Source organism: Corvus cornix, chromosome 7 (genome assembly GCF_000738735.6).
Source record: "Corvus cornix cornix isolate S_Up_H32 chromosome 7, ASM73873v5, whole genome shotgun sequence".
Lineage (NCBI taxonomy): Eukaryota > Metazoa > Chordata > Aves > Passeriformes > Corvidae > Corvus > Corvus cornix.
The window spans coordinates 31,405,378-31,430,064 of record NC_046337.1 but is presented as its reverse complement, the minus strand read 5'-3'; the positions used below and the strand labels follow the sequence as shown (position 1 = coordinate 31,430,064).

Sequence of the window (24,687 nt, the reverse complement as noted above, 5' to 3'; positions counted from 1 at the left end):
TGACTTCTGTACAAGCTGAAAACATTCTCACTGTCATCAGAACAAGGACTTCGGTCCCCAGGGATGTTTTATGGAAGGAAAAAAGCAGCTGTACAAGCATTTCCTGCCAAAATAATCAACAAATAGTAACAGTAATTGGAGTACATAGCTGTATATTTTGCACCCTGAGAACTGTGGAGAGTCAAAGCGAGAGCAACAGCTGCAGAAGAAGTAGTCAAATAGTTAGGGAAATAGAAAAGAACAGCAAGATACTCTGTGATAAAGATTTTTATTAATTTTGAGGTATGCCTTTGTGCCCTCTGAGACAGAGGTCAGGCTGCCATCACGTCAGCAAATTAAAAATTGGCAACGTCATTTGGGTACCAAACCAAACAATGATAAATGTTCTTCCCACACCTATGCACAGGGTGTGGCACTCTGATCTTTCATCAAATCTCTGTTTGCAGGAAAACAGCTTGCTAGATAAAGCTACTGCCTAGTAGAAGCCTTTCATAATATAATCTCTAAACCTGGCAGGATCACCCAGGAAATTTCCTCCAATTAATAATCCTTCCTGTCTGAAGTTGGCATGTTTTGTATGATTCTGTAGACACTGCAGTGTGCTCAAGGACAGATAATGCAGAATTTTCAGTCAGGATGTTGCAGCTGTTCCACCACTGTGCATTGCAGTGTTATGCAATAATTAAGGCCAGGAAATGAAGATTACTTCATACCTAATGCAGAGTGGGTGATGAGTTTTAAAAATTCTCAGAAGTAAAGTTTTATTTTGCAATTAAATAATAAGCAAATAAACACATGAAGCAATGACACTGAAGTCAAGCAGGAAGGATGCTTAATGACTTTCAAATGCAAAGAACTGGAAGTACAGTCTAACATCCAATCACAGTAACACATGGAACATAAATTAACCAGAGTCAACTGAGTTTACCAGAAATATTTCACCTATCGGGTCATACAAAAGATGCTCCACAGGCAGTGAGAACTACTTGATCCAAACACACAGTACACTGATGAGAAACAAATCATAAAGAATTAAACAATAAAATGCTGCTAAATTATTTTCCTATGTATAAGCTCTGTTCTGCAAATCAGAAATTGACAGATATATAATAAATAAACCCTTGCAAAAAGACCTATTTACTAGCTACAGATACATTGCAAAATCTTGAAGATTAACTAGTTAGAAAAACCATTTAAAATGGTGTTAATGTCTAAGCAGAATTCCCTGTACCTGTATCTCAGTAAAAACTCAAGTAAATGCTTCAGTGGAAAAACAATGTTCTAATGCTAAAATGCAAATGGAACAAACTTCAGGGAATCCAGTTATTTTTAATTAGTCATGCTAATTAGCACAGTGAAAGCCTGAAAAGTGAAGATGATAACCAAGGCTTAGGATTGCCAACTGCCTATCTTCCGATACAAGACAACTGAGACTACACCAGCATTTGTGCAACTGCTTTAGTACTGAACAGCCAGCAGTAGTTAGTACAGTGCAAGATACTGTGCCTTTTTGCTGTTGCTGTTCACTTCTTAAAAGGAACATTTGATCCCACAGTGTAAGATCTATCAGATTCACCTAAGTTCCTGACATTCTGACCTGCCCTACAACAGCCAGTACTGCAGAGCAGATTTAGGTAGATCTGCAAGTCACTGTTCCTTTTGCACACACAACTACAGGAGACTTAGGGGCTTAAATTAATTCCCTTCTGACACTTATTGAAGCATGAGATTTCATTCTCCTTATTTAATTGTACTCTATGACAAAAAAATATCATTAGGGCTCAGAAAATTAGTCTATTAAAAACCCAGCATTTTAAAACTAGGAATTTCTGTGGCATTACATTTCACTTACCAACCATGAACAACATAAATATTTTCAGTTCTAAATATATTGAAACCCCACCACTCAGTGCTTTTTCTGTTATAAAATTAAATTTAAAAGAGGCAACAATCTCTACTATTTGGATGTCTCTTTCAACCATTTTTCCATTTCTGATAGAGTTGTAAATAATTCTCCCACATGTCAAACACACAGAACCAGTGAAGTGTCAGATCAGAAAGATAGCTACTGTCAACACTGTTAGCAAACATCTTGCCAATCATCTAGCAAGTATTTCCTCATTTTTGTTCTGCATAGGGCTAGATATGTAGGCAGAATAGATGGTGCAACCTGTCATTAGAAGCTCTGCTGGGAAGAGGCTGAATACTACAAACCTTCTCTTCCTCTGCTCACCCAAATCGCTTCCCTATCTACATGTTGGAACACAAAACCTTTACCCTCAGTCTCCTCAGCTTTGTCCTCAGCATCAGAATATGAGACACATTCACAACCTGCAATGGCTAAAAATTGAATTGTCCAGTAACTAGAGTAAAATCTTCTGCTTTCTTCATCACCTACATGCATGATGCAGCCTGGTCAAAGAAAAATACCTTCAGTTTTGAAAATCTAAAAGCAGCTTGAGCACTGACTATCAAGATAATATATTGAGGTATACATTTAATACTGAATATGCTTGCCAAGAGAAATACTAAGATATCCTGCATGGTTTTGGAGCAGAGTAGTGCCTGAAAGAAAACAGCAAACTGCAGTGGTATCAGATGTATATTTAGGTCTGATTCATTGCCTGTCAAATTGCCCCCTTTGCTGTTCTCTTTGTATGAATTCTAATTTTGTACAAGTGTTAACTCACCTGAGTTTAGGTTTCAATGACTTCTGTAAAATTGAAAAAGTACTATTTGAGTTATCCATGATGATTTAAAAATCCTTTTCAAAACAGCATCTGACATCCTCAGAGGTCATCAAGCCTAAGACAAAATTGTGTATCGGTAGGCAAGACAGATCAGAAGTGGAGCAAGAACAGCATCTCTTAAGGTATAAAGCTATTTAAAATACTTTCTGCTCTCCTTAAGTGTTTTTTTTATTATTATTATTTGTTTGCAGGGGTTTTTAAGTGCTTAGTATCATCTAACTTCCTTATTTTTCCTTATTTGACAACATAAATACATATGAAACAGAATTCTACAATATAAAGAAATGCTACTAACAATAAATAGAATATCTAGGATTATTATCTAATAGGCTTATGTACATATATATAAACTTGTATTTCTGTATTAACAAACTTGCATACACTTAAATTTATACAAATGAGACCTGAAGTTTGATTAAAGCTAATGAAAATCCTCCAGCAGCAAGATGTTCAAGACTGTGCTGCTTCAATTCCCTGCAAGAAGAATGCAATAACCCAAAAAGTTCTTCACCAGCTAAACCTTGCTCACCTTGCTTTGTAATCAAGTCATTATGATTCAAATTATGATTCAAATTATCTACAAGAGGAAAGCAGCAGAATTTAGCTTTGCAGAGTACTATTCATTTAAGCAAGCAAGATGCAGATCACATATCCAAGTTCTTCTATAAGATGATAATGACTTTAATTACAGTTTAAAATACCAAATACAAGAGTCAACAAAAAATAAATCCTTTTTTTGATTCTTACTCAGAACAAGAAATGCATTTCATTTCCCAGCGTCACCTCTGAACAAAATATTCCAGCTTTTCAGTCATTCAAATAATGTATTTTATTCTCCAAGTTGTTAGCTGTTAGCTGTTTTATTAAAAATATAAAGGTAGAGCACTAATGGAACAAGCATACAGTCTGCTGCAGTCTAGTTTAGTGCATGATTGAAAATAAGCCTGACAAAGTCTCCTGGCAACACTCTGTGGAAAACACAGTAAACAAATAAGTGTAAGTTACATGAATAGTAACTGAATGCTCGAGCCTTCATTTCTTAGCCAAAAATACTTCCAATGGCTTTATGTGCAGCAGAGGAGTTGTTGCATCCATTTCAGTAGCAAACAATATTACGTTAGGCTATATATAGTGGACTTACTTAAACAAGGATTAAAAGTCAATTAAATACTTCAGATAAAAAGTAAAATGCAAAGAAAAAAAAAAAAGAAAGAGCAATTATTGTCTTCCTCTGATTTTTAAAGAGATCAGGACCTCCTTCTAGATAATACAATTTTTTATCAGATATCTTAATGTCATCTCTGCAGTAGCAGTGTAAGTAATAGGGTAAATCTGACAGTTGCAAGGATGATGAAGACTTTTCAGCAGGTGTTGGCCAAACCTGCTCTGCTTTAATTGTGCTGATTACTGTATAAATTCTAGAATAGTTGTGACAGATTTATCAGTTTAACTCTTGCTTACCACTAAACCAAGCATAGCCTGTGACACCACTGTTCAGGGGCTTAGATGTAGGGGTTTTTTCCTACTGGAATAGAGAACTGAAGAACCCTGCAGTCAAATCTTAACCATACTCTGTGTCTAAGAACTGCTTTAAATTTTGAATTGTCTTTTGAGCTCTGAACACTGTCCATAAGAGGATTTTAACCAATTCATTATCTCCTGGATAATCATTTTTCAGGATTTCATTGAGGGTGAAAACAGCAGAGAAGGCTAAGAAGAGACAAAGAAAGTGAAAAATAGTTGCCCATTTTCCCTTCTTTAGAGAGAACTTTTATCCTTTAGGACTGGAATAATTCCAGGAACGTATGTTCCTTCACTACAATTTCTTGTCATGCCTCTCTTTTTGTTCTGGTCTGGAGAGAGTCAAGTGTAGTCGCATCTTGTTCATGTTGCTTGCAATTTTACCATTTTACTAATGGCCACTCTGAATTTTCCTCCTTTATGCCATGAAAACTGATGCTGACATGACTGTCACTTCAACCTGTTGAGACTATAAGCAAAATTTGGCAAAGGTTGTTTATTCTAAATTCAGTATTCTTATTTCTGACTTCCACTGCTAACCAAGGTCACGGTTTCTGAGTAAGTCTGTCAAGTTACACTGATACTCTCATACTTAAAGCCTTGTAAAAAAGTTTTTAAAGTTTGCTTTAATAGTATTAACTGAACTTACATTGCATGTAGCCTGAGATATTAACTTACAGGTATCTAGTGCTAGTTTGGGGTTGTTTTGTATTTCAGACAGCTACTGTACTGATTTCTGACGTGCTAAATACCAGTACCTTTCTTTAAAGAAATGCCTTTTATAAAAAGGATGTTACTCGAATCTTCAATGTTACAAAATCTTATGATTTATCTAGGCTACCTCTCTCACACAATAATGTATGTCAGTGGCAGAAAGACCTTAATTTTGTTACCTAAATTACTGTTAAATTCAGAGTCACAGGCAACATTTTGCTAAATATTCAACAATTAAAATGTAATGATACCTCTCCCTCCCTTGTGGTTATTCTTGCTCCAAATGATGAATTAATGTTTTAAAAAATCAGCACTGAAAATACCAGGAATGCAGGCAGCATTACTGCATTTTAAGTAACCGTATCAGATACAGATAAGGCAAACATTCAAAGCCTATCAGCATTTACATTGCTGGTTTCTCAGTTCCAGTGGTTCTGCCTTGAAGGAGAAGGAAATCTTTCGATGGCTATTACACTACCCGAAACATGAGATTCTTACAGCTCACAGTAGTTACAGCCTGCCCTTTTGTACTGCCATAGGCCCTTCTTCCTTGATTGTAATAGCTGTAGTTACTCCAAAAAGTGTGCTAAAAGCGGGAAAGAGTATAGGATCAGTGATGGTGTTTCACAGGAGAGTATTTGGGGAAAGCAGTTAAATCTCAGTGGTGTCTAGACTTTAAATAAGATGACAATCGTACTAAAGCTTAAGGCACAGCAACTTGCAACCAGGGAATTTTGCTTTTCATTTTACATCAACATGACAAATGGAAATGTTTTGTTCTGTGATAACCCAAAATAAATGTTTCATGAACTCTTTTCTATGAGCTTTTCTGTCAGAGCTCACCTAGCTGTGGAATGCTTAGTCTGCTGCTCCATGAGAACTTGATCAGAATATTTTCCTTCTAGCTACTGAGGTGAAGGGTCTAGGCTGCCAAGCAAGCATGAAGGTTTAAAACAGTCAACACAAAAACTGTGATAAAATTAAAATAGATACACATTTGCCATTCAGTGCAGTGAATATTTCTGCAACAAGGAGTTTTCTGACTGTGACTTCATAAAGCAAAAATTGCCCCATTTTAAAAATGGAAATAGTAATTTAATCATGGAAATACTAATGCTCATAGGTGGAATGTGAATAAAAGCCAGGACCTCCAAGTTCTGTTCCTCACCCTGCCAATTCATACAGCTTTGGCTTAGACTTCCTCTCTGTATTCATCTATCTCAGTCAGGCATTTTGAGTTCTATGAAAGTACTTTGAGTTCTTCCGAAAGCACTAAGCATCATATTCATCATAAAAGGATGGTGAACAAGTGTAAACCTCAAGACTAGAAAGTTCTACTAAGGGTTCAGATTCTTTGGATTCCAGGTTGTTCTGCCATGTGTGCAGGCTGATTTGTACCAAAACTTCTAGTAGAGAGAAGAAAAATAAAAATAAAACTGGAGAGGAATAAGGACAGTGGGTAATGGCATAAAAGGGAAGCCTTGAGCACAGAAAGAATGAAGTTTAAAAATAAATGAAGCACAACAAGCTGTTTGATAACATGGCTTCTGGCACATTAGAATTTGAAAACTTAAGTGGTTCCTTTCAAATAACTCCCATCTCCAAACCTGGAAAAATAATCTCTCTCCTTGGGGTCCAAGTGGCTCTATTTTCCCAGTAGCAAGAGCTAAGTCCAAATTTATGTGACAAGTAAGAACGAAGGCACAAAAAGCGCATGAGAGCAACGCATTTATAATAAAAAAACCTAGGCAAGATCCTAATTAAACTGGGCATCTTAGAGCAAACAGCCTTACCTTCACTCTTGCCTCAGAGAGCCTTGCAAAAGTATTATGCATTTCCCCCTTTCTCCAGCCTGCTCAGACATGTTCTGTTCTGCCCAAGCTCACCCTTAGGCAGGTCCATTGTGTATGGAACATGCTTTATGGGGCTGTAACCTATCTCAGCCAAAATTACCAAGTCCCTCATTCCAGGAGGCCCATACTACGGCAGCAAAAGCAGGCTGCTACTTCCATACCTTCAGCCCATCCTGGTCAGGCCTGCCTACTCCTTCAAAACAATCTAATCTCTGGGTCTTATCTTCCAGAAAATATCAGTTGTACATAATATTAAACACAGTACTTACTGTCATGGAGGCACTCCCAACCGGAAAGAGAAGCAAGTCCATAATTATCCGTCCAGTCTTCTCCAGACTTCCTAGCTCAGCTTCCAAAAAGCAGACTTACTGGGCAGGTTGACTCTTCACTCAGAGTGTTTTTGGTGCAGTTCTTTTCCTTTTCTCATTAGGCAGAAATATTAGCACTAATCAGATTTTATATCACAATGCCCAATCCAAGGTAATCCAAATTAGGCATTGGTCTATCCAATGTTCCTGAGCAGTTTTAAGCCTCTCATACCCCTGGTCTTTGGTGGCACCAATAGAATAGCTTCCAGCATCCAGGCAGCAGGCCCTCCATCTTCATACCGCAAACAAAATGTTTGTTTTGTAAGGCAGATCACCTGATTTTTTAAGATCCCTGAATATTCACTGCTCAAAATGTGTATCTGGAACTCTGATCCCATATTCAAACTAGATGGTTACTGCAGTAAACCTGTGCATTGGTCATTCTCAGCATGTGAGGAACTGCCATGCAAGAGACAAATCCAAATCTTTTAGTTGTGCCTTTCTAAGTGAAACTGGCACTATCCTAACTCTCTTTTAAAGTCTAACAAAGTGCACAACAAATTGTTCTACACTAAGGAAGCAAAAGTTATGAAAATCAAAGGTCAAACTGTCTTCTCAACTACAGCAACGTAAGACCAGGAGAAAGGCTCTTGTCTTCAGTTTTACACTGAAGTCCACAGAGTGGACCCAGAAAAGTCTATTTTTAAATCCTCTCTTACTTAAATCATCAGTTGAAAGACCCCTGGGAGTATTTTACAAACAAGCTGTTTGATTCAGCACTTTTAGAAGCTTTGAGGTATGCCATCAGATTGTAAAAACTAATGAGAGACTGATGATAGCTCCCAGCTATTTTGACAACAGTCTTAAAATCCTCCATGTGAAAGTGGTGAAATTCTGCTTTTAATTAGAAAATTAATAATTTTATGCTTGTGAACTACACAGAATTTTTGTGCAAAGGAGTTCTCAGATTGCTTTAACAGTGTATCAGAAGTAAAGAGCTGAAAAAGCTGACTGTACTTCAAGACCATAAGAGTGCTCAGATTTCTTGTTTCACCTGCAGTGACAGGACTTTTAAAGTAGAATGATTATAGGCTTTGCAAGGTTTCTCCTGTAACTGACAATCCAGATACTTAACCTAAGGAAAAAACCTCACAATTTTGCCTAAATTCCAGTATATATATCCAGATCCCTGGCTATATAAATTAACCTAACTCCCTTCAAATCCTGATGTCTCAGACAAATTAGCAGAAGGATTGCCATAAAGCAAACCCAATTAATTTCAACCATTTGAATTTTCTTCGACTGGTATAAATTAGCAAATTACTAAAATATAGGTTCAACTGTGAAATTAACACAGAGATCGATGTTACATCTCAGAATCTACTCATGAGGGTTATGATGATAATAATGTCTGAATACAAAATAACCCAAGATCAGAACTGGGGATGTTCCAAAACAGACAAAAACCTACAAAAATGCAATATCCTCTGACTGTGCCATCCCCTTTTAGAGACCTCATCCATCTGTCTTTCATGGCTTGCCCCACTCTTGCTTGGACTGTCTCTGAGCAGCCAGCACAGTTTCAGCTTGCTCTCTTGTGGCCAACATTAGAGCTACAATTGTCCTGATGCTATTCCCTTCCAAAGACCTGTGTGAGTGGTTCTTCTAAAGCATGACAAGTTTCCTCAGATTACAGTCACTTACAGCTGAACCTCATAAACCATTCACACTTGAACCCATAACTGATTATGGTGGCTTAACATGTTACCAAGCATCAGCTGAGAGATACAGAACCAAGTACTTCCAGATTCCCAGCCTGCAGTGAAACACTGAAACTTTGAGGGTCTAAGCCTCCAAGGCAGTATCAGTCCTACCCTGTGCCTCTGACACAAATGTACTGCCAACATCATGAACAGAGGGCTTTAAGACTGACAGTGTTCTCACAAGGATGGCCTCACCTTTTCAGCATGCTTTTAACAGCAGCCTTTTGGAGCCTGAGCTTGGTTATTTAAAGATTACTGTTTTGGCCATGTGTTTGCTAACAGGTGATGGCAACTTCAAAGACCTTCTGGCATCAGTTACTACTTCCTGGTCTTTAGCTATTTATATGACTTGTTGGGTAAATTGTGTTGTTTTGCATATTTTTAAAGACGTCAGATGCTGAAAAGGTGAGGACTTTAAAAGCCTGAAATATTTCTGGATACTTTTCAAACATTGTATCAGGCATTATTAATATCCAGAGATAATTTTATGCAAGTAAAAAGAAAAACAGTTTACAGCACCAGAGCTGGCACAAGTGCACAGACACAAGCAGAATGACCAGAGATATGTCACTGAATGACATTGCCCGCTTAGCTGTCAGCCAGATGAGCTCTAAGTCACTGCCCCAGCTCTCAGGAATAACAGTGCAGGCACATTGCAACACCAGAATTGCAGCAGCCCTGAAATGAGCTTGGATGGACATGACACCACTCTGCACTGGGAGGGAAAAGGTGCTGACCTTTTCCTTTGTTGAGTTGTGAACACAGCTGCTCTTATTGTGGGTATGACTGTAATTTCAGGAGTCATCTTGTCACAGGAATCCATTCATTTTAAAAAGGACCTATCAAAAGCCGACTCCATATCGGTAGAAAAATCACCAATTTGTGGTAAGACCAGAAGTTAAAAACATTCCACATTTGCTATTATGCCTCAAAACCATTATCATCACTCTTCTGAACAAATCAATAAAACTGAGTGATGGATTTTTGATTAATAAACATTAACTGCATTTATTACTGAACATAAAAAGGATAGTCAGTACAGAAATTATACTTTGACTATTGAGTTACTTGATCCTCAACCTTTGTAACGTATGAACAACAAATAAAACACTTGGACAGCAGCGGGTTGGGACTTATTCAGATTAAACAAATTACTCAACAGAACAACAGTGACAAACTACAAAGCGCACTGAGCAATAGCACCAGAACTGATCTGTGTGACCCAGATACGTGTATTTCTTCTAGAATTCAAAGGACAAGCCCCAGAACCCCGGGCAACAACTCCGCAGCAGGTTCAGTTGCTCTGCTTTGGGACTGCTAGAATCACAGCAGCACTGTGCACTGCAGAGAAAAACAGATCACCTCCCTCACCTGTCCCACCACACAGCCCCACATGCAGCTGTGGTGAGGCAAGGCTGGAGGCACAAGTGTGTGCTTAAAGGTGGAGGGAAGAGCAAGACTGCCCTTTTAGGGAAGTGTAACCTCAGTCTCTCTTTCTATTAAAAGCAAATAAGCATCATGTTTGCACATTAGTGTCAAATATTCTTATAGTCAAATTGTCTTTCTTCATCCTTCTACTAGGAGCCAAAATCCTTATTCTTCCTCTACCGCTGCCAAAAATTTTGATCAACATCACAGACATTACAACCAAGCTCATGGATACAACCAAGGGGCAATCTTGCTCACAAACTCTAAATACTATCAAAATTTATAATTTGTATGATTATGTGAGCCATAAAGCAAAAAAAGTCAACACTCTTACCTCTCTTACTAAAGTTGCAAATATTTCCTATGGTTCATGAAGATTTGAACTTTATTTGCACTGCAGTCAGTACCACAAAGACCACAAGTGGGATAGAAATCTCATAAAATCCTACAACTGAGCCGTCTGTAAATTTGGATTATGCTTGAGTGTTTAGAATAATTATTCAATGTTTAAAAAGAAGAAGAGGGATAAAAATAAGACAATAATGTATTTATAAAGACAGGTAGACATATGCATCATTGTGTCATATCTATACTAGAATGGAAGAGACGGAGAAATGCTAAGATCATCTTAGGTGGATGGTCTTAAACATCCATCTTATATAAAAAAACCTCATAGAATCATAGAATGGTTTGGGTTGGAAGAGACCTTAAAGGTCATCTCGTTTCACCCCCCTGCCGTAGGCAGGGACTAGACCAGGTGGCTCAAAGCTCTGTGCAACCTGGCCTTGAACACTTCCAGGGATGGAGGTGCCACAGCCAACCTGTGCGAGTGTCTCACCGCCCTCCGTGTAAACAATTTCCATCAAGTATCTAATCTAAACCTGCCCTCTCTCAGTTTGAACCCATCCCCCCTTGTCCTGTCACTACATGCCCTTCTAAAAAGTCCTTCTGTATCTTTCTTGTAGAAACAAGTCCTAATAATTAACATAGTGAAACATATGATCCTAATATCTATAAACAGTGTATGATTCATATCTCTCCTGTAATACCTTTAAGCAAACCGCTTAAAAGGGCTTGACAGCCCGCTGCCCGACAACAGCCTGGGGTCACACCACACCAAGCCGGCTCCTTTCTTCTTCCGGGTGTTCCGGCACACTCCACAAGGGGCACAGTTTCCAAGCCTCATTCCAAACATCTTAACTTGGGCCTGTCCCGGACACGGCGTGACACGGCTCCCGGGAACTCTGTCCCGCCCGGGGCAGCCGGCGCAATTCTGGCTTTCTCCGGGCGGGGGCGCGAGCCCCCTCAGGATTCGCGCCATCGGCTCGCGCCCTTGCGCGCGCTCGGCCGCGCCTGCTGATTGGTGGTGTTCCGCGCGGCCCCTCCCGCGCGCAGGCGCTCTGTTGCGCCCGGCCTTAGCGGCCGTGCGTCGGAGCGTGGGGGCTGTCGCCGCCGTCGGGTTTGAGCGCCCGGTGCCCGCCGGGGCCATGTCGGGCCTCCTGCCGCGGCAGGAGGATGGGGAGAGCGCGGCGCTGCGCCAAAAGGAGGAGCTGAGCCGGCGGGTGAGCGGAGGCGGCTGTGTGGGGCCCTGTTGCTGGGGTCTGGGCCGAGGCGCGGGCAGCCCCCGGAGTCTGTCGCCTCGGGTGCGAGCAGCGTGAGGAAGAGGAGGGCGGGTGCTGTCGGTGACCGGGGCTCTTGTGCCCGGGCTTGTGCCGTCAGGCCCCGAGGGCATCCCGCGTATAGCGAGCCCGTGTCGCCTCGCTAATAGCTCGCTTGCCAGATTGGCATTTTGGGTTTTACTGCTTCAAGTTGAGCTTGAAATATCAAGTGAGGCGCAGTGAGATTTTTCTCATAGAATCGCAGAATAACGTGAGTTGCAAGAAACTCCCAATGATCGAGTCCAATTCCTGCTCTGTACAGGACACCCCAAGAATCACAGCATGGGCCTGAGAGCGATATCCAAAAGCTGTTTGAACTCTGTCAGGCTGGTGCTGTGACCACTTCCCTGGGGAGTTCAGTGCCCAACCACCCTCTGGGTGAAGAACTTTTTCCTGATATCCAACCTAAACATCCCCTGACCCAGCTCCAGGCCGTTCCCTGTGGTACTGTCACTGGTCACCAGGGAGAAGAAATCAGTGTCTGCCCCTCCACTTCCCCTCCTGAGGAACTTGTAGACTGCTGTGAGGTTTCCATTCAGTCTTCTCCAGGCTGAACAAACCGAGTGTCCTGAGCTGCTTCTCATTTGGCTTCCCTGTGGTACCTACTTCAGCTTTATCTGCCCAAAATGTCCCAGGGGATTTCAGCCACAGAGGCTGGTGCTCCTTGTGCATCTGCTCCCTCTTCCCTGGTGCCCGTAGCTTTGCTCAGTATGCAATCTGCCAAGCCCTATGGAACTGCTTTCACTCCAAAAAACCTCATAGCAACCTTCCAGTATCCCAAGGGGATCTAAGGGGAAGCCAGAGAGGGGCCCTTCATCAGGAACTGTAGTGGTAAGACAACGAGTAGCGGGTACAAATTGAAAGAGGGCAAATTTGGGTTAGATACTAGGCAGAAATTCTATACTGTGAGGATGGTGAGGCACTGGCACAGGTTGCCCAGAGAAGCTGTGGATGCCTCAACCCTGGAAGTATTCAAGGCCAGGTTGGATAAGGCCTGGAGCAACCACGTCTAGTGAGGTGTCCCTGCCCATGGCAGGGGCAGGTTGGGCCTAGATGATCTTTGAAGTCCCTTCCAACCGCTTAACATTCCATGATTCTATGAAAAAGTTATTTCTATATAGCCATGTTGTATAGAGCCAGTGATGTTTTTGATTGCCTGGGAAGCTGCAAAGCTGGGGCATCACAGAGCTACAGGTTGTCACTTCTGTTGTGCCTAAGTGGCTGGTTTAGTCCATTGAAGAGGATGGCACTGCTGCTTTGCCTGTTGGTGTTGTAGATATAAGACATTAATGTAGCTGCTGGAAAAATTGTACTTTCAGTGTGCCGTATTCAGTTTGGCTGACCTCGCTCTGTGGCAGCTTCCTACTGTTGCACCAATTCTAGGAGATACAAAAGAAGAACACAGAAACCCATATTGTTTGCTTCTAACAAAAAGCATTGTACCCTCTGAACAGGTTTTGTTGTAGTTTTTGGCTTTTGCAATAGTCCTTCTGATTACTCTTTAGCATTGACAGCTGTCATTGTAAAAGAAAATGGGAATATCTGCCACATCTCTTAGTGCAGAACAGAGTGGTAAGTCCCACTAATGAAGTTAATGTAAAAATCCAGAGCAATAGAAAGGTTGCCATTGCTCCTAGTACAGTTCTAGAGTATTTGGGTTTTCATTCATTTCATTTTGAATCTGGAGCATACATGTGACTATAAAGTGTATTTTTGATGTTATGCTGAATTTTGTTTTCTAAAGTTATTCGATGTTGTATTAGTTGTGTACATGTTTTCTCTTCTGAGGGGGATAAATGTGCTCTCTGATTATAAATAGCTGTCAGTACTCTGGCTTCCCGGAGGCTTTTGAGGGTAGGAGAAATACCAATGCATGCAAGCTAACTTGTTTCTAGAGAAGTTAAGTATGTAACTTTTATATTTACTTTGTCTTCAGCGATTCATTTGGAGCTACATAGGCATGTTGCTGTCTTAAAATATCAGTAGACATGCTCACCACTAGGATTATAATACGATGGCTTGTATTTATCATTAAATTCAAATGCGTCTTTTGCCTTTCAGATTAAAGAGCAGAAGGTTGTAGTCGACGAGCTTTCTAATTTGAAGAAGAACCGGGTAAGATTTTACAGATTTGCTTTTGACTATTTCATTTTAGCAGAGAAATAAAATAAGAGACAAGAAGGAAAACAAAATCAGAACATGCTGTCTTTAGTTTGTTTTAATACAGATTTTAATACACATGTGGTCTGCTGTTCCCAGAACAATTTGTCCTGCAAATGATTTGTGTGTACTTGTGCAGTGTAACACAGTATGTTGTTGGGATTTCTTCTTTTTTTATGTTTTGAGTTATTTCATTAAGATGTTTGAGTTGATTACAAGGATTCATGAAGTGTTCTTAATTTTTCTGTGCATTTGTTTAAAATAGAATGTGATCCCTTGTGGATAAGGAAAAGAGAAATTCAGAATTGTCTTGGGTTGAGAGTTAAATGCTTTTGATGGTACAGCATTAGAATGTTGGTGTTGGCAGGGCAAAACTTACTCCTTCACTTTTATACCAGGAGTGTCTCTTTGGACCCACACCAGCTCCTGCTGCAGTGTGGTTCCAGAATGTGCTGATTTGACTTAATGCAGTGTGGGTTTTGTTTTACAGAAAGTTTATAAGCAGCAACCCAATAGCAACATATTCTTCCTTGCAGACCGAACAGAAACACTGTCTCAATGCAAAAGTAAGTTTGCAGTGTAAAAGTATCTCAAATAGTTGAATATTTAAAAGCTGTATTTGTAGCTGATTTCAGAGGTATGTTAAAATGAGAAACTGGCAGCTGTGTGTCAAATACAAGTAATAGAATGGATAATAGAGGCGATGATGGAACGAGCATCAGAAGAGTATAAATTTAATTTTCTGGAGTGAAGAATTGCTACTTCTCTTTGCTTTGATTTGCATTAATAGTGTTGCCATTTTAATTGTCAGTTCCCTCTTCTTACTACAAATGTTTAAGTCATACTGATTATATAGGTGGGAGTTGGCTATTCCCCTATTGCACTGTGGCTTTCTGTGGAAGAAAAAAACCAATCATCCTTGTATAATTAAAGAGGAACATGCTACAGTAAGCTTATATAGCTTGTGTTAGTAATGATGGAACACAAACATAGCACTTTGGTTAATTAGTGTTTTATGTTTATCACTTAAATTGATCAAGTGGCTGGAATTACTGACTTTGTAGATATACTCTTAAACTTATCTACACATAAACCTTCCTGTTTATGAAAATGATTATTTGTATAATTTTGTCTTACACAGATACATTAGATGAGTTGAAGAAGGCACATCAGGAGCTGGAAAATTCAGAAAAGGCTAAAATCAAGAAGTAGTTCCTGTGAATTCCCTGTTGCAATGTGTGGTATTTGCTGTGTTGTTACCTTGTGCAGCAAGCGTGCGATTTGTGATTTCCTTAGTGAAGACATCCTCTGCCATCTGAGAAGACGAGGACCAGACAGTAGTCAACAGTTGATAAAAACTGTGTCTGATCTCTCTTATGAATGTCTGTTTTCAGGCCATGTACTACACTTGAGGGGACTGGTGACTCCTCAGCCTCTGGAAGATGCCAATAGCAATATTTTTCTTTGGAATGGAGAAATTTTCAATGGAGTGCATGTAGGAGACCTAGAGAATGATACTGAAGTAATGTTTCATCATCTGGCTTTATGCAGCAGTGAAATAGACATTTTGTCACTCTTCTCATCACTTCAGGGTCCCTGGTCTTTTATTTATTATGAAGCACCCAGACACAGTTTATGGTTTGGCAGAGATTATTTTGGTCGTCGTAGTTTGCTTTGGCAGTTCAGTAATGAGGTTGACAGTGCTTTCTGTCTCACATCTGTAAGTGGTTGTTCTGAATCAGGCAGCCAATGGCAAGAAGTCCCAGCATCTGGAATTTTCAAAATTGATCTCAAAGCTTGTGCAACAACTAAATCTTTGTCTTTAACATTGTTTCCTTGGAAGTACAGCTGCAGAGAGAAAGCAGTAGAAAAAACATGCATTAATGTTCTTGACCGAGTGTCAAAAGACTTACCAAACCATGTATGTCTTGTGGGGAATGAATCAAAGCTGTGTCTTAGGGCACCAGTTATCCCCTTAAATAAAACAGTTGCTCAGGCTTCAGGTGCATGTCCAGGATCTAATTTTAGCAACATTAACTGTGTGGTTTCTGTAGAAACCCTTCAAGAATTTCTTGCAGAGGAACACAAGAAAAAATTAGCCTGTCAGTTTATTGATGTTTTAAATGAAGCAGTCAAGAGACGAGTTCTATGTCTCTTCAGAGATCGCGATCAGAAAACAAGGGAAGTTCCAAGCATGTCTCATAAGAAAGCACATGTTGCAGTGCTCTTTTCTGGTGGCATTGATTCTATGGTTATTGCAGCCCTGGCTGATAAACATGTGCCTTTGGAGGAGCCAATTGATCTTCTCAATGTAGCTTTCCTGATGAAAGAGCAAGCTAAGCACAAGGGTACCACTAAAAGACATACCAGCCATGAAGTACAGCTTGATTTGCTTCGTCAAGAAAGCTGTCAGGATCTTGATGCTGACACTGGTACTCCTTTATCTTGCTTTGATGTTCCTGACAGAATCACTGGTAGGGCAGGACTGAAGGAATTAGAAGCCATTAACCCTTCAAGAACCTGGAACTTTGTGGAAATTAATGTAACACTAGAGGAATTGAAAAAAATGAGAAAACAACGCATTCATTACCTAATCTATCCGCTGGATACAGTCTTAGATGACAGTATTGGCTGTGCAATTTGGTTTGCTTCCAGAGGAGAGGGTTTTATTAGTAACCAAGGAGAAGAACTGAAACCATATAAAAGTCCTGCAAAGGTACTGGGTTTTTCTGTTTTGTTTTCTGCCTTACGTTTGACCTCTGGATGTAAAAACAGTTTTGTTGATTCAGAAATCAGCTGGGATCTTTTGCTATTCATAAGGCTTCTGAAATTCAGTGTCAGGATGTAGAATAGTTCTATAATTACAGAATTTGTGTAATTCTAGAGTTAAAAATCACATTCAGTTCTTTTGTCATGTAATGTGCATGGCTTTTCAGTGAACTTGGATATGCAATAATATGAATAGGAAAAAAATAACCACCATCTATCATTTTTGATTCTGATTTCTCACTTCTCTATTCCTGATGGTTTGTGTAGGGAAGAATGAACTGTTTAATTTCAGCTGTTGAAGGCACAGTAATGGGCCAGATGTAATAGTTTTTTCTCTTGATAACATTTTACTGTACTTACTGAGTAGTGTAAGCCATTTTTACTTTGTGTAATGTAGTTGTTACTAACCCACTAGCTGGTAAAGTAATAGTACTCTGGGTGTACGTTCAGGTGACTATTTACAACATATGACATAATCTTTGGCAATAATTTTTAAAGGCTGGTGTTCAACAAATGCTGTTTATTATCATAGAAACGAACAAAGACATTCTTCAAATATACTGGTGTATATGATACATATGACATTATTTAGATGTTTTTTCTTTGCTCCACTAGCAGTGTTTGTCTGTACTTTTATGTCTGATTGTGAACATGATTCAAGTTACCAGTGACTTCACTGGGAATTACTTCAGGCTTTGTAAATGTGTAAGGCACAGCTCATCCTGATAGGTAATATCTTTAGAAGATGTGTATTAAAATTTTTCTCCTTAAGATGTAGTTAAACATTTAAGATCTGTTACATATTAGCTTGCATAGACTCTAAGATTTCTTATATTCTGTTTTCTTAGGTTGTGCTTACAGGAATTGGAGCAGATGAGCAGCTTGCTGGGTATTCTCGACATCGTGTTTGCTTCAGAAAAGATGGCTTAGAGGGTCTTAATAAAGAACTTGAAATGGAGTTAGGTCGCATTTCTTCTCGAAATCTTGGTAGAGATGACAGGATCATCAGTGATCATGGAAAAGAAGCCAGGTATTAATGTTTTAACATGGAGCAAAACTGGTTTTGCCAGTTAGATGCAGTTTTTAACACTCCTAACAAAATCTTAATTGAAACTTCTGTGTGTTTTATTGTCTAATTCTGCTGCAGTTTTGTTAATGTGTACTGTGTTGTGGAGTTGTTGGTTTTGTTTTTTTAAAAAGTGGTCTGTAGTATATTGTGGAAGAGTTACTTAAGGAAATTCAGCAACTTGATTTCCATCTAGAAGTTTTAAGAAGCAGCAACAGATGTAGAAATAGGGAAATTTAAGCTGGCTTTATAATTGTAAGCTAAACAGTCTTTTGCACAACTTTGAAGTGTTCTGGTGTGGACCTTTGGGGAGTGTTTTTGGAGCATGACCATGTAATAGAAGTTGTGTATTACTGTCCATGCAGTAAAGGCACAGTCAATATCCACCACATTTCCTGGCTGTTAAATCTGAAGAGTTGAAGAATCATTTTATTTGTGTCTAATTCCTCCATGCTACCATTAACTTGCAAAAAATTCCTTAGGTGTTACTAGGAGCACAGGCCACTCAGGTGCATGAAAGGTTTCTTCATGTGATCTTTGTGCCAGAGTTTTTCCAAATCCATTCGTAGCTGCACATTTTCAGTTCAGCACAAGAACACTTGTAGTGGTGGATGTACAGTGCTCTTAACCATGCATGTGATTAGGTGTGAATGCCTGAAATTCAGAATGATATCAGAATTTGTTGTGTAAATCTTTTTGTTTCAAATTTATGGTGTAGTTTCACACAGTCTTTGCATGTGGTAAAGAGGAAAACCAAGACTATTCCTATGAAATTTTTAAAGGGTCCTTCCCCACCTGGATCTCTTTCAGGTTTCCTTTTCTTGATGAAGATGTTGTTTCATTCCTTAATTCTCTGCCTGTCTCAGAAAAAGCTGATTTGACTTTACCTCGAGGGATTGGTGAGAAACTGATTCTGCGCCTTGCAGCCAAGGAGTTGGGCCTGACAGCCTCGACTGTTTTGCCAAAAAGGGCTGTACAGTTTGGATCTCGGATTGCAAAACTAGAGAGCAACAGTGAAAAAGCATCTGACACATGCAGCAGACTGAAGTTACTTTCAGTAGATGAATTATAAAGCTATATTTTGAGATGCTGCACTTATTCTATATGCAAATTCAGTAAATCTTTAAAGTTTTCTTAGAATGTTCAGTCTGGTTTTTTTTACACACTTGGACATAATTATTAAAAATCAGAGTTGTACTTGTGTACGTGAACGAGAGACTCACTATGAATGCATCCTGCGCTTTTATTTTTCTTGTTGTTTTAATACTGAGAATGCTTAGTGTGGCATAGTAACTGGAATCACTTTGGTGATAGCACACAGCATTTGTTTCTCTGATGGGTGATTGTCAACACTTGTAATCCAAGTGCAGTCACTAAACGTAACAGCATTGAAACAGTTCTTATTGAACAAGTTACAGTTGCATTTATTAAGTTACTTTTTAAGATGCCAACCATCGTATCTTGTTTAATTTTGGCACCTTAATGGACTCTTCTTCAACTCTTCTTGAAATATTAATTCCAAGGGGAGCTCTAGAAAACAAAATTATGAATTTGTTAAAAATTAACATCATCATTGCCGTAGCACACAGATGTACAGCTTCACAGACTTTTTTTACAATTGGCATAAGAGTCAAAGTATTTCAGTACATTCCCTGCACTTCTAAGACTGTGACCATTAAAATGATCTGTCTGAAGCTGTACCTGGAAACATCTTTACACTAAGGAAATATTTGCATTTTTAGCCATTCCAAACTCTAGAAACACAGTTGTGATTTCAAAGCCATCTTCTGGGGCTGTTTTATTTAGATTCTGATGTTAGTTGATAATTTATTTTATATCTCACTGATGAATGCAAGACACACGAGCGATTCACAGGTATCTCCTAGGACAATATTAAATAATGTATTTTCTACAGCAGCTTAACCTTGGTCTTTTATTCTCTGAAATATATACAGCAAATTATTTTTGAAGTAGGATATTTTATCATTTTTCATGTGAAAATTGATACTTTTTTTTTGTATTGAGCCCATCAAGTCTGTTTTTCTGAAAAGGGCAAGGGAAAAAACCTGAAAAAAATCCTAAGTTTAAGACCAGCTGGTACTTTTGAAATATCAACATTTTGTTTGGCCTTAAGCCTAAGATCTACACAGTCATAATAGGAAAACACATAGAACTGTTGCGATATATGGTAAACTAAGTTTCTGAGCCAAAATGAACAAAAATGCCAGCCACGATCATTTGTATTTAACAACTGCCTTGGAAAGTAACTTTTAAAATTTGTATGTGCTGCAAAGTCACTCCTCAGCAGCTTGTGCCTCTTTATCGTGACCTCTTCCCCTTTCACTGCCCACAGCGAGCAGTGAGGAAAGAGACTGGGACTGCAGTCACTTACCTTGGTTCGTAGCGGATGCCATCAGTACTGTGTAGAACCCCCAGTCCTGCACGTAACCTTTCTATGCCATTCCTGAGCAAGAAAGCAATTACATTAAAGTGTATGTCACAACTCTGAATACGAGCACAGGGTTCAGTCAGCACACAAAGAGGTTCCTGACTGATTCCTCTGGTTCCTGTCAACTTTAAACAACATTACAGGAGCACATACAAAGAGAAACAAATCTTACCATGCAATCATAACACCATTATCAGTGCAGAGTCTTGGAGGAGGACACAGTAAAGCAAAATCATTTGCATCTGCCAAATTCTGTAGACCTTTTCGGATGTACTGATTACTTGCAACTCCTCCTGATACAACCTGACAGCATTCCAAAAAAAAAAAAAGGCATTAACTCAAAACTAATGATGGGTCACACACAACTAGCATCCTGTTCAAAAAGGGGTTATCAGTTGAAGTTCTAAAGACAGCAATAAATGCTGCATTTCAAGATTAAAACATGCCCAAAAAGAGCTAAGTGAGCTTATTATGCTAAAAGACATTCCTGAGGCACGTCAGTCTAGTGGAAGGTGCCCCTGCCCATGGCAGGAGGGTTGGAACTGTATGATCTTTAAGGCCCCTTCCAAGCTAAACCAGTCTATGGTTCCGCTGTAACTAGAACAGCTGGCAAGTACTGGGGACCACAATGTCAAATTATATGGCCTAAATTGTTATGGGAGGTTAGAATAGATAGTAAGAAAATCTCACTCTAGCTTGAAACCCAGCTAAATGTTTATATGACCATTACTTCAATCCTGGTATTTTAACAACATAATACCTTCAGAGATCTTCCTCACCTGTCAAGGTAGAAAGTACAGTAAGGCATCTGCATCTTCAAATGATGTTATATAGTCAGATATAAAAAGGAAAAAAAGTATACCCACCAAAGTGGCATTTTTTGATGGCAATATGCTGTTTTTGATGCAGAACAGCATGGCTCGGTATGTCCTCTGGATAATATGAACAGCCACCGCATGCTGTACAGCAGCAGCAACATCCTTAACACAGGACAGGATCTCACCTTCTTGAATACCTATAAAAATATATCATCAAAGGGGGTTCCTGAGTGTAGGTCATCAAAAGCTCAGTTTGTATCTGACTGCCTAAAAATACCTTCTTCTTTTTCTTTTTGTACAATGGCATTATTGACAAGGTTCTGAAGTCCAGAGAAGGAGAAGTTGCAGTTCCGATAGTGCTGCATGGGCAGTCGGAAGGTGAGCAGTTCCTGGCTCCCAGTCTGAGCCAAGTGTTCTATGGCCTTCCCCCCAGCCATGCTGTGGCACTCTGGGTGCTTTTTCAGTGACAATCTTCGTGCTACCTAAGGAGATGGTAAACAACAGACTTGGAATCAGTTCCTCCTGGAACTGCATCACTGTACTGTAGTCCACAGAGTAAAATGTGACACCAAAAAATCCAACCCAATGTGAAATTACAAACAGGGCATGGTAAGAATAAGATGTAACACCAGCCCAGCAGGATATATTTTTTTCCTGGAGTATTTAGAAATGCAATTCTAGAACAATCTGAGCAAACATAAGGATCAACAAATTTTGCAGGAAACATTAATTACTCCATTTTCAAGCAATAGGAAACACACAGAGACTGCCATACTGTATTACTAGATACACTGGAGAAAAGTTGGTTTCAGTTTTCAAAAATCCTCTTTCTGACTCCATGCACTCCCCCAATTCTTTAATTAATATGTACGAATACTGTTTAAAAACTTTGCGTCTGAGAACAAAGCCATAAGTGACCAATTTTACAGACTGTACTCAGGGACTCAGAAAACTTAGATTCTGAAAGCCAAAACACACTTTTCAAACTGTAAAAACTAAAATTAATAAGAAATGTTTTAATATGCATTGTTTTAAACCTGACAGCATCCTTCAAGATACCTCTATCAATCTTCTCAAATTAATACAACTTCTCTGTATAATCAGTATCTTTGAAACTTCCAACATCAGTTTTGGTTCTGTTGCCTATTTGGTAAAATATAATTGATGTACATACATTGCAATTGATGCTTTGTGTTCATTTTTAGCAGTCTTTCGTGTCTTAAATCTATGGTACTTCAAAATAGAAAAAAAAGTTACATAAAACTCGCATTGAATTGCTGTCCTCGGGTTAATGATAATACTACCATTATGTAGTATAAATGCAATAATAAGAAGAAAACAACTAAGAAAAAGGGAGGAAAGAAAATATTACCTTATCCAGCATGTCACCTGGTGCAATGTCGATGGACTGTCCAAGCAGGAGGAAATTTGAAACTCCTTGTGCTACTGCCAAGAGACAGTGGCCTCCAGAGATTAGGAGAACTAAGAAGGGAAATTCCAGGTGATGTGTGAGCCTGATGGTCAGTGCATGAGCCTCCATGTGATGGATGGGGATGAAAGGCTTCTGGTGCCTGTTGACCAAGCTCCGGCTGTACTGCAGCCCCACGCCCAGGCTCAGAGCAAGCCCCGGTTTCACTGTAGTCGCCACAGCCGCAATCTCGGCTACAGAAACGCCACTGGCACGAAGGGCCTCTTGTACCACTTGCTCGATGTTTTCTCTGTGAAGCTGCTGTGCCACCACGGGAATTATTCCGCCTGTTCTAGTAAAACCAAGGAATTACAATGCATCGGTACTTCATAACAGATAGAATGCCATAAAAATAGTTTTCAGGCACCTCTTAACCTTGTCTATCCTGCCTGTTTCCTTAGTGCATTCTCAAATGCACTGTCAAGAGCACTGAAGAGAGCATAATTATCAGTGGAAGGTCAGAAAAGGATGTAACTTTCCCTTTTTTGGTACAGATGCTTTTTAAATGTATCTCAACACTGTTCCAAAACAATATAACTTAATATTCACAACCCCTCATTCGTCAGTTCATGTTCTTAACCACCAATGCTTATATTTGATTAATTTTCCCTTTAAAAAGTCAAGACATTTGGTGATTTTAACAGTAGCAATGATTTCATCTTTTATTCAAGCTAGAGAAGTAATCTCTCTTTGAACGCAAATACTGGAGAAAACTTGTTAAATGCATGGCATTTCTTTCCTCCCCCTTAGTACTATCTCGGGCAGTATGTGCTGTGGCCCAAGCGATACATCTTCACACCTACCCACCACTTACTGAGTCTTACAGAGCAGGCAAGACTTTTATAAAGATGATCTAAGTAACAATAACAATAAAATCGTTATTGGGGCAGAAGCCTTGAGAGAAGTCTATTCTTACTGTAAATGAACATCCTTCTGACAGTGCAGTGCTTCTCCAAGAACACAGCCAGCTTCATCCACCACAGCAGCGCCGGTGTCGTCACAGCTTGTCTCTATTCCCAAAACCAGTCTTCGAAAACGCTGCTTTCCAGAGTGAGCAGAACTGCTCCTCAGACACGCAGCTCGGCCGTGCTTAACTGACTGCAAAAGGCTTTTGGCAATACTGCTCATTGTTTATAATCTACCTGGTGGTTACGTCTAGAAGAGAACTGTACAATTTATTATTACTGGAGGGTTTTCAAGCACGTGTTCTGCTGATTTTCTGAAGAGCTTTGGAAGTTATGAACGGCCACACATGACATTTAACACCCTAAGAAAAAATAGTTGGGAGGTAATGTCTTGTTTTACCTGAATTACGTGTTAGGAGAGTTCCTCACCACGCTTGCTGGTGGTGCCTCTTGCAGCCCTAAGGGAGGTCACAGCCCGTCCGCGGCCCGCAGCAGAAGCGCCCGTGGGTGAGCGCTGCTGTGCAGGCAGGGCAGGGCAGGGCTGAGCTGGCCGCTCTGCCGCTTCCCGTCACGGGCTCGGGGCCCATCCCCGCGGATCCTCGTCCCGCCCGGCCAGGGGGAGCGGCGGCCGGAACCCCCCGCCGGACGCCCCGCCCGCGTCGCGTTGCCCCCGCGCTGCCCCCGTGCCGCCCCTCGCCCGCCCCGCTCCCGGGCTCGGCTCCGCCCCGCCGGGGGCACGGGGCGGTGCTCCGGGCCCGGCGCAGCCGCCGTGCGGGAGCGCGGCCGGGAGCGCGGAGCCCTCCCCAGTCCTCTGCAACCCAAGGGCTTTGTCCAGCCGCCTCGAGGCACCCGGCCCCGCGACCTGCGGACACTAAATTCGGGCCATGTCGTGCAGTCCCTGCCCCTCGGCAGCGACAGTCAAAGGTAGCACAGACTTGTGATGGCCATTATTTAAAAATCAGCCACTTACCACGTTCTGTGCAAACAACACAAAGTACTAATTACTTTCAATTGCTAAAGAAAATTTATAACTCATTGCTTTAACAGCATCTTTATC

The 24,687-nt window shown here is 40.2% G+C and overlaps 3 protein-coding genes across 5 annotated transcripts; 2 read left to right on the top strand and 1 right to left on the bottom strand.

The window, feature by feature from the left end:
* Positions 1–11,727: 11,727 nt before the first annotated feature.
* On the top strand, positions 11,728–15,740 carry ASDURF (ASNSD1 upstream reading frame). Its single transcript, XM_019290484.3, has 4 exons — positions 11,728–11,899; positions 14,057–14,110; positions 14,646–14,721; positions 15,297–15,740. The coding sequence occupies exons 1-4, from the start codon at positions 11,825–11,827 to the stop codon at positions 15,365–15,367; spliced, it is 276 nt and encodes a 91-aa protein (XP_019146029.3). The 5' UTR covers positions 11,728–11,824; the 3' UTR covers positions 15,368–15,740.
* Positions 15,370–19,215, top strand: ASNSD1 (asparagine synthetase domain containing 1). Its single transcript, XM_010406504.4, has 3 exons — positions 15,370–16,871; positions 17,773–17,954; positions 18,801–19,215. Exons 1-3 carry the CDS (start codon positions 15,390–15,392, stop codon positions 19,060–19,062), a joined length of 1,926 nt encoding a protein of 641 aa, XP_010404806.2. The 5' UTR covers positions 15,370–15,389; the 3' UTR covers positions 19,063–19,215.
* Positions 19,214–24,285, bottom strand: OSGEPL1 (O-sialoglycoprotein endopeptidase like 1). 3 transcript variants are annotated; one of them, XM_010406505.4, is made up of 8 exons: positions 24,031–24,285; positions 23,642–23,891; positions 22,630–23,017; positions 21,535–21,739; positions 21,306–21,454; positions 20,612–20,742; positions 20,383–20,454; positions 19,214–19,520 (listed from the first exon to the last, which is right to left on the bottom strand). In XM_010406505.4, exons 2-8 carry the CDS (start codon positions 23,851–23,853, stop codon positions 19,430–19,432), a joined length of 1,248 nt encoding a protein of 415 aa, XP_010404807.1. In that variant the 5' UTR covers positions 23,854–23,891; positions 24,031–24,285; the 3' UTR covers positions 19,214–19,429. The 3 variants fall into 3 exon arrangements, with proteins under 3 accessions (XP_010404807.1, XP_039411416.1, XP_010404808.1); XM_039555482.1 differs by lacking the exon at positions 24,031–24,285 and having other exon boundaries at positions 23,642–24,024; XM_010406506.4 differs by lacking the exon at positions 24,031–24,285 and having other exon boundaries at positions 22,630–23,012; positions 23,642–23,798.
* Positions 24,286–24,687: the final 402 nt, after the last annotated feature.

What these genes read in the sequence shown, in the direction of transcription:
- OSGEPL1 (XM_010406505.4), bottom strand. Translation starts at nt 23,853, where the DNA reads ATGAGCAGTATTGCCAAAAGCCTTTTGCAGTCAGTTAAGCACGGCCGA. An exon ending in CAGGTGACATGCTGGATAAG is followed by an intron (nt 21,740 to 22,629) that starts GTAATATTTTCT and finishes CCATCTCCTTAG; the next exon opens with GTAGCACGAAGATTGTCACT. An exon ending in AATGGTGTTATGATTGCATG is followed by an intron (nt 20,455 to 20,611) that starts GTAAGATTTGTT and finishes TTTCTTGCTCAG; the next exon opens with GAATGGCATAGAAAGGTTAC.
- ASDURF (XM_019290484.3), top strand. Translation starts at nt 11,825, where the DNA reads ATGTCGGGCCTCCTGCCGCGGCAGGAGGATGGGGAGAGCGCGGCGCTG. An exon ending in CTAATTTGAAGAAGAACCGG is followed by an intron (nt 14,111 to 14,645) that starts GTAAGATTTTAC and finishes TTTGTTTTACAG; the next exon opens with AAAGTTTATAAGCAGCAACC. An exon ending in AACACTGTCTCAATGCAAAA is followed by an intron (nt 14,722 to 15,296) that starts GTAAGTTTGCAG and finishes TGTCTTACACAG; the next exon opens with ATACATTAGATGAGTTGAAG.
- ASNSD1 (XM_010406504.4), top strand. Translation starts at nt 15,390, where the DNA reads ATGTGTGGTATTTGCTGTGTTGTTACCTTGTGCAGCAAGCGTGCGATT. An exon ending in CATATAAAAGTCCTGCAAAG is followed by an intron (nt 16,872 to 17,772) that starts GTACTGGGTTTT and finishes CTGTTTTCTTAG; the next exon opens with GTTGTGCTTACAGGAATTGG. An exon ending in GATCATGGAAAAGAAGCCAG is followed by an intron (nt 17,955 to 18,800) that starts GTATTAATGTTT and finishes GATCTCTTTCAG; the next exon opens with GTTTCCTTTTCTTGATGAAG.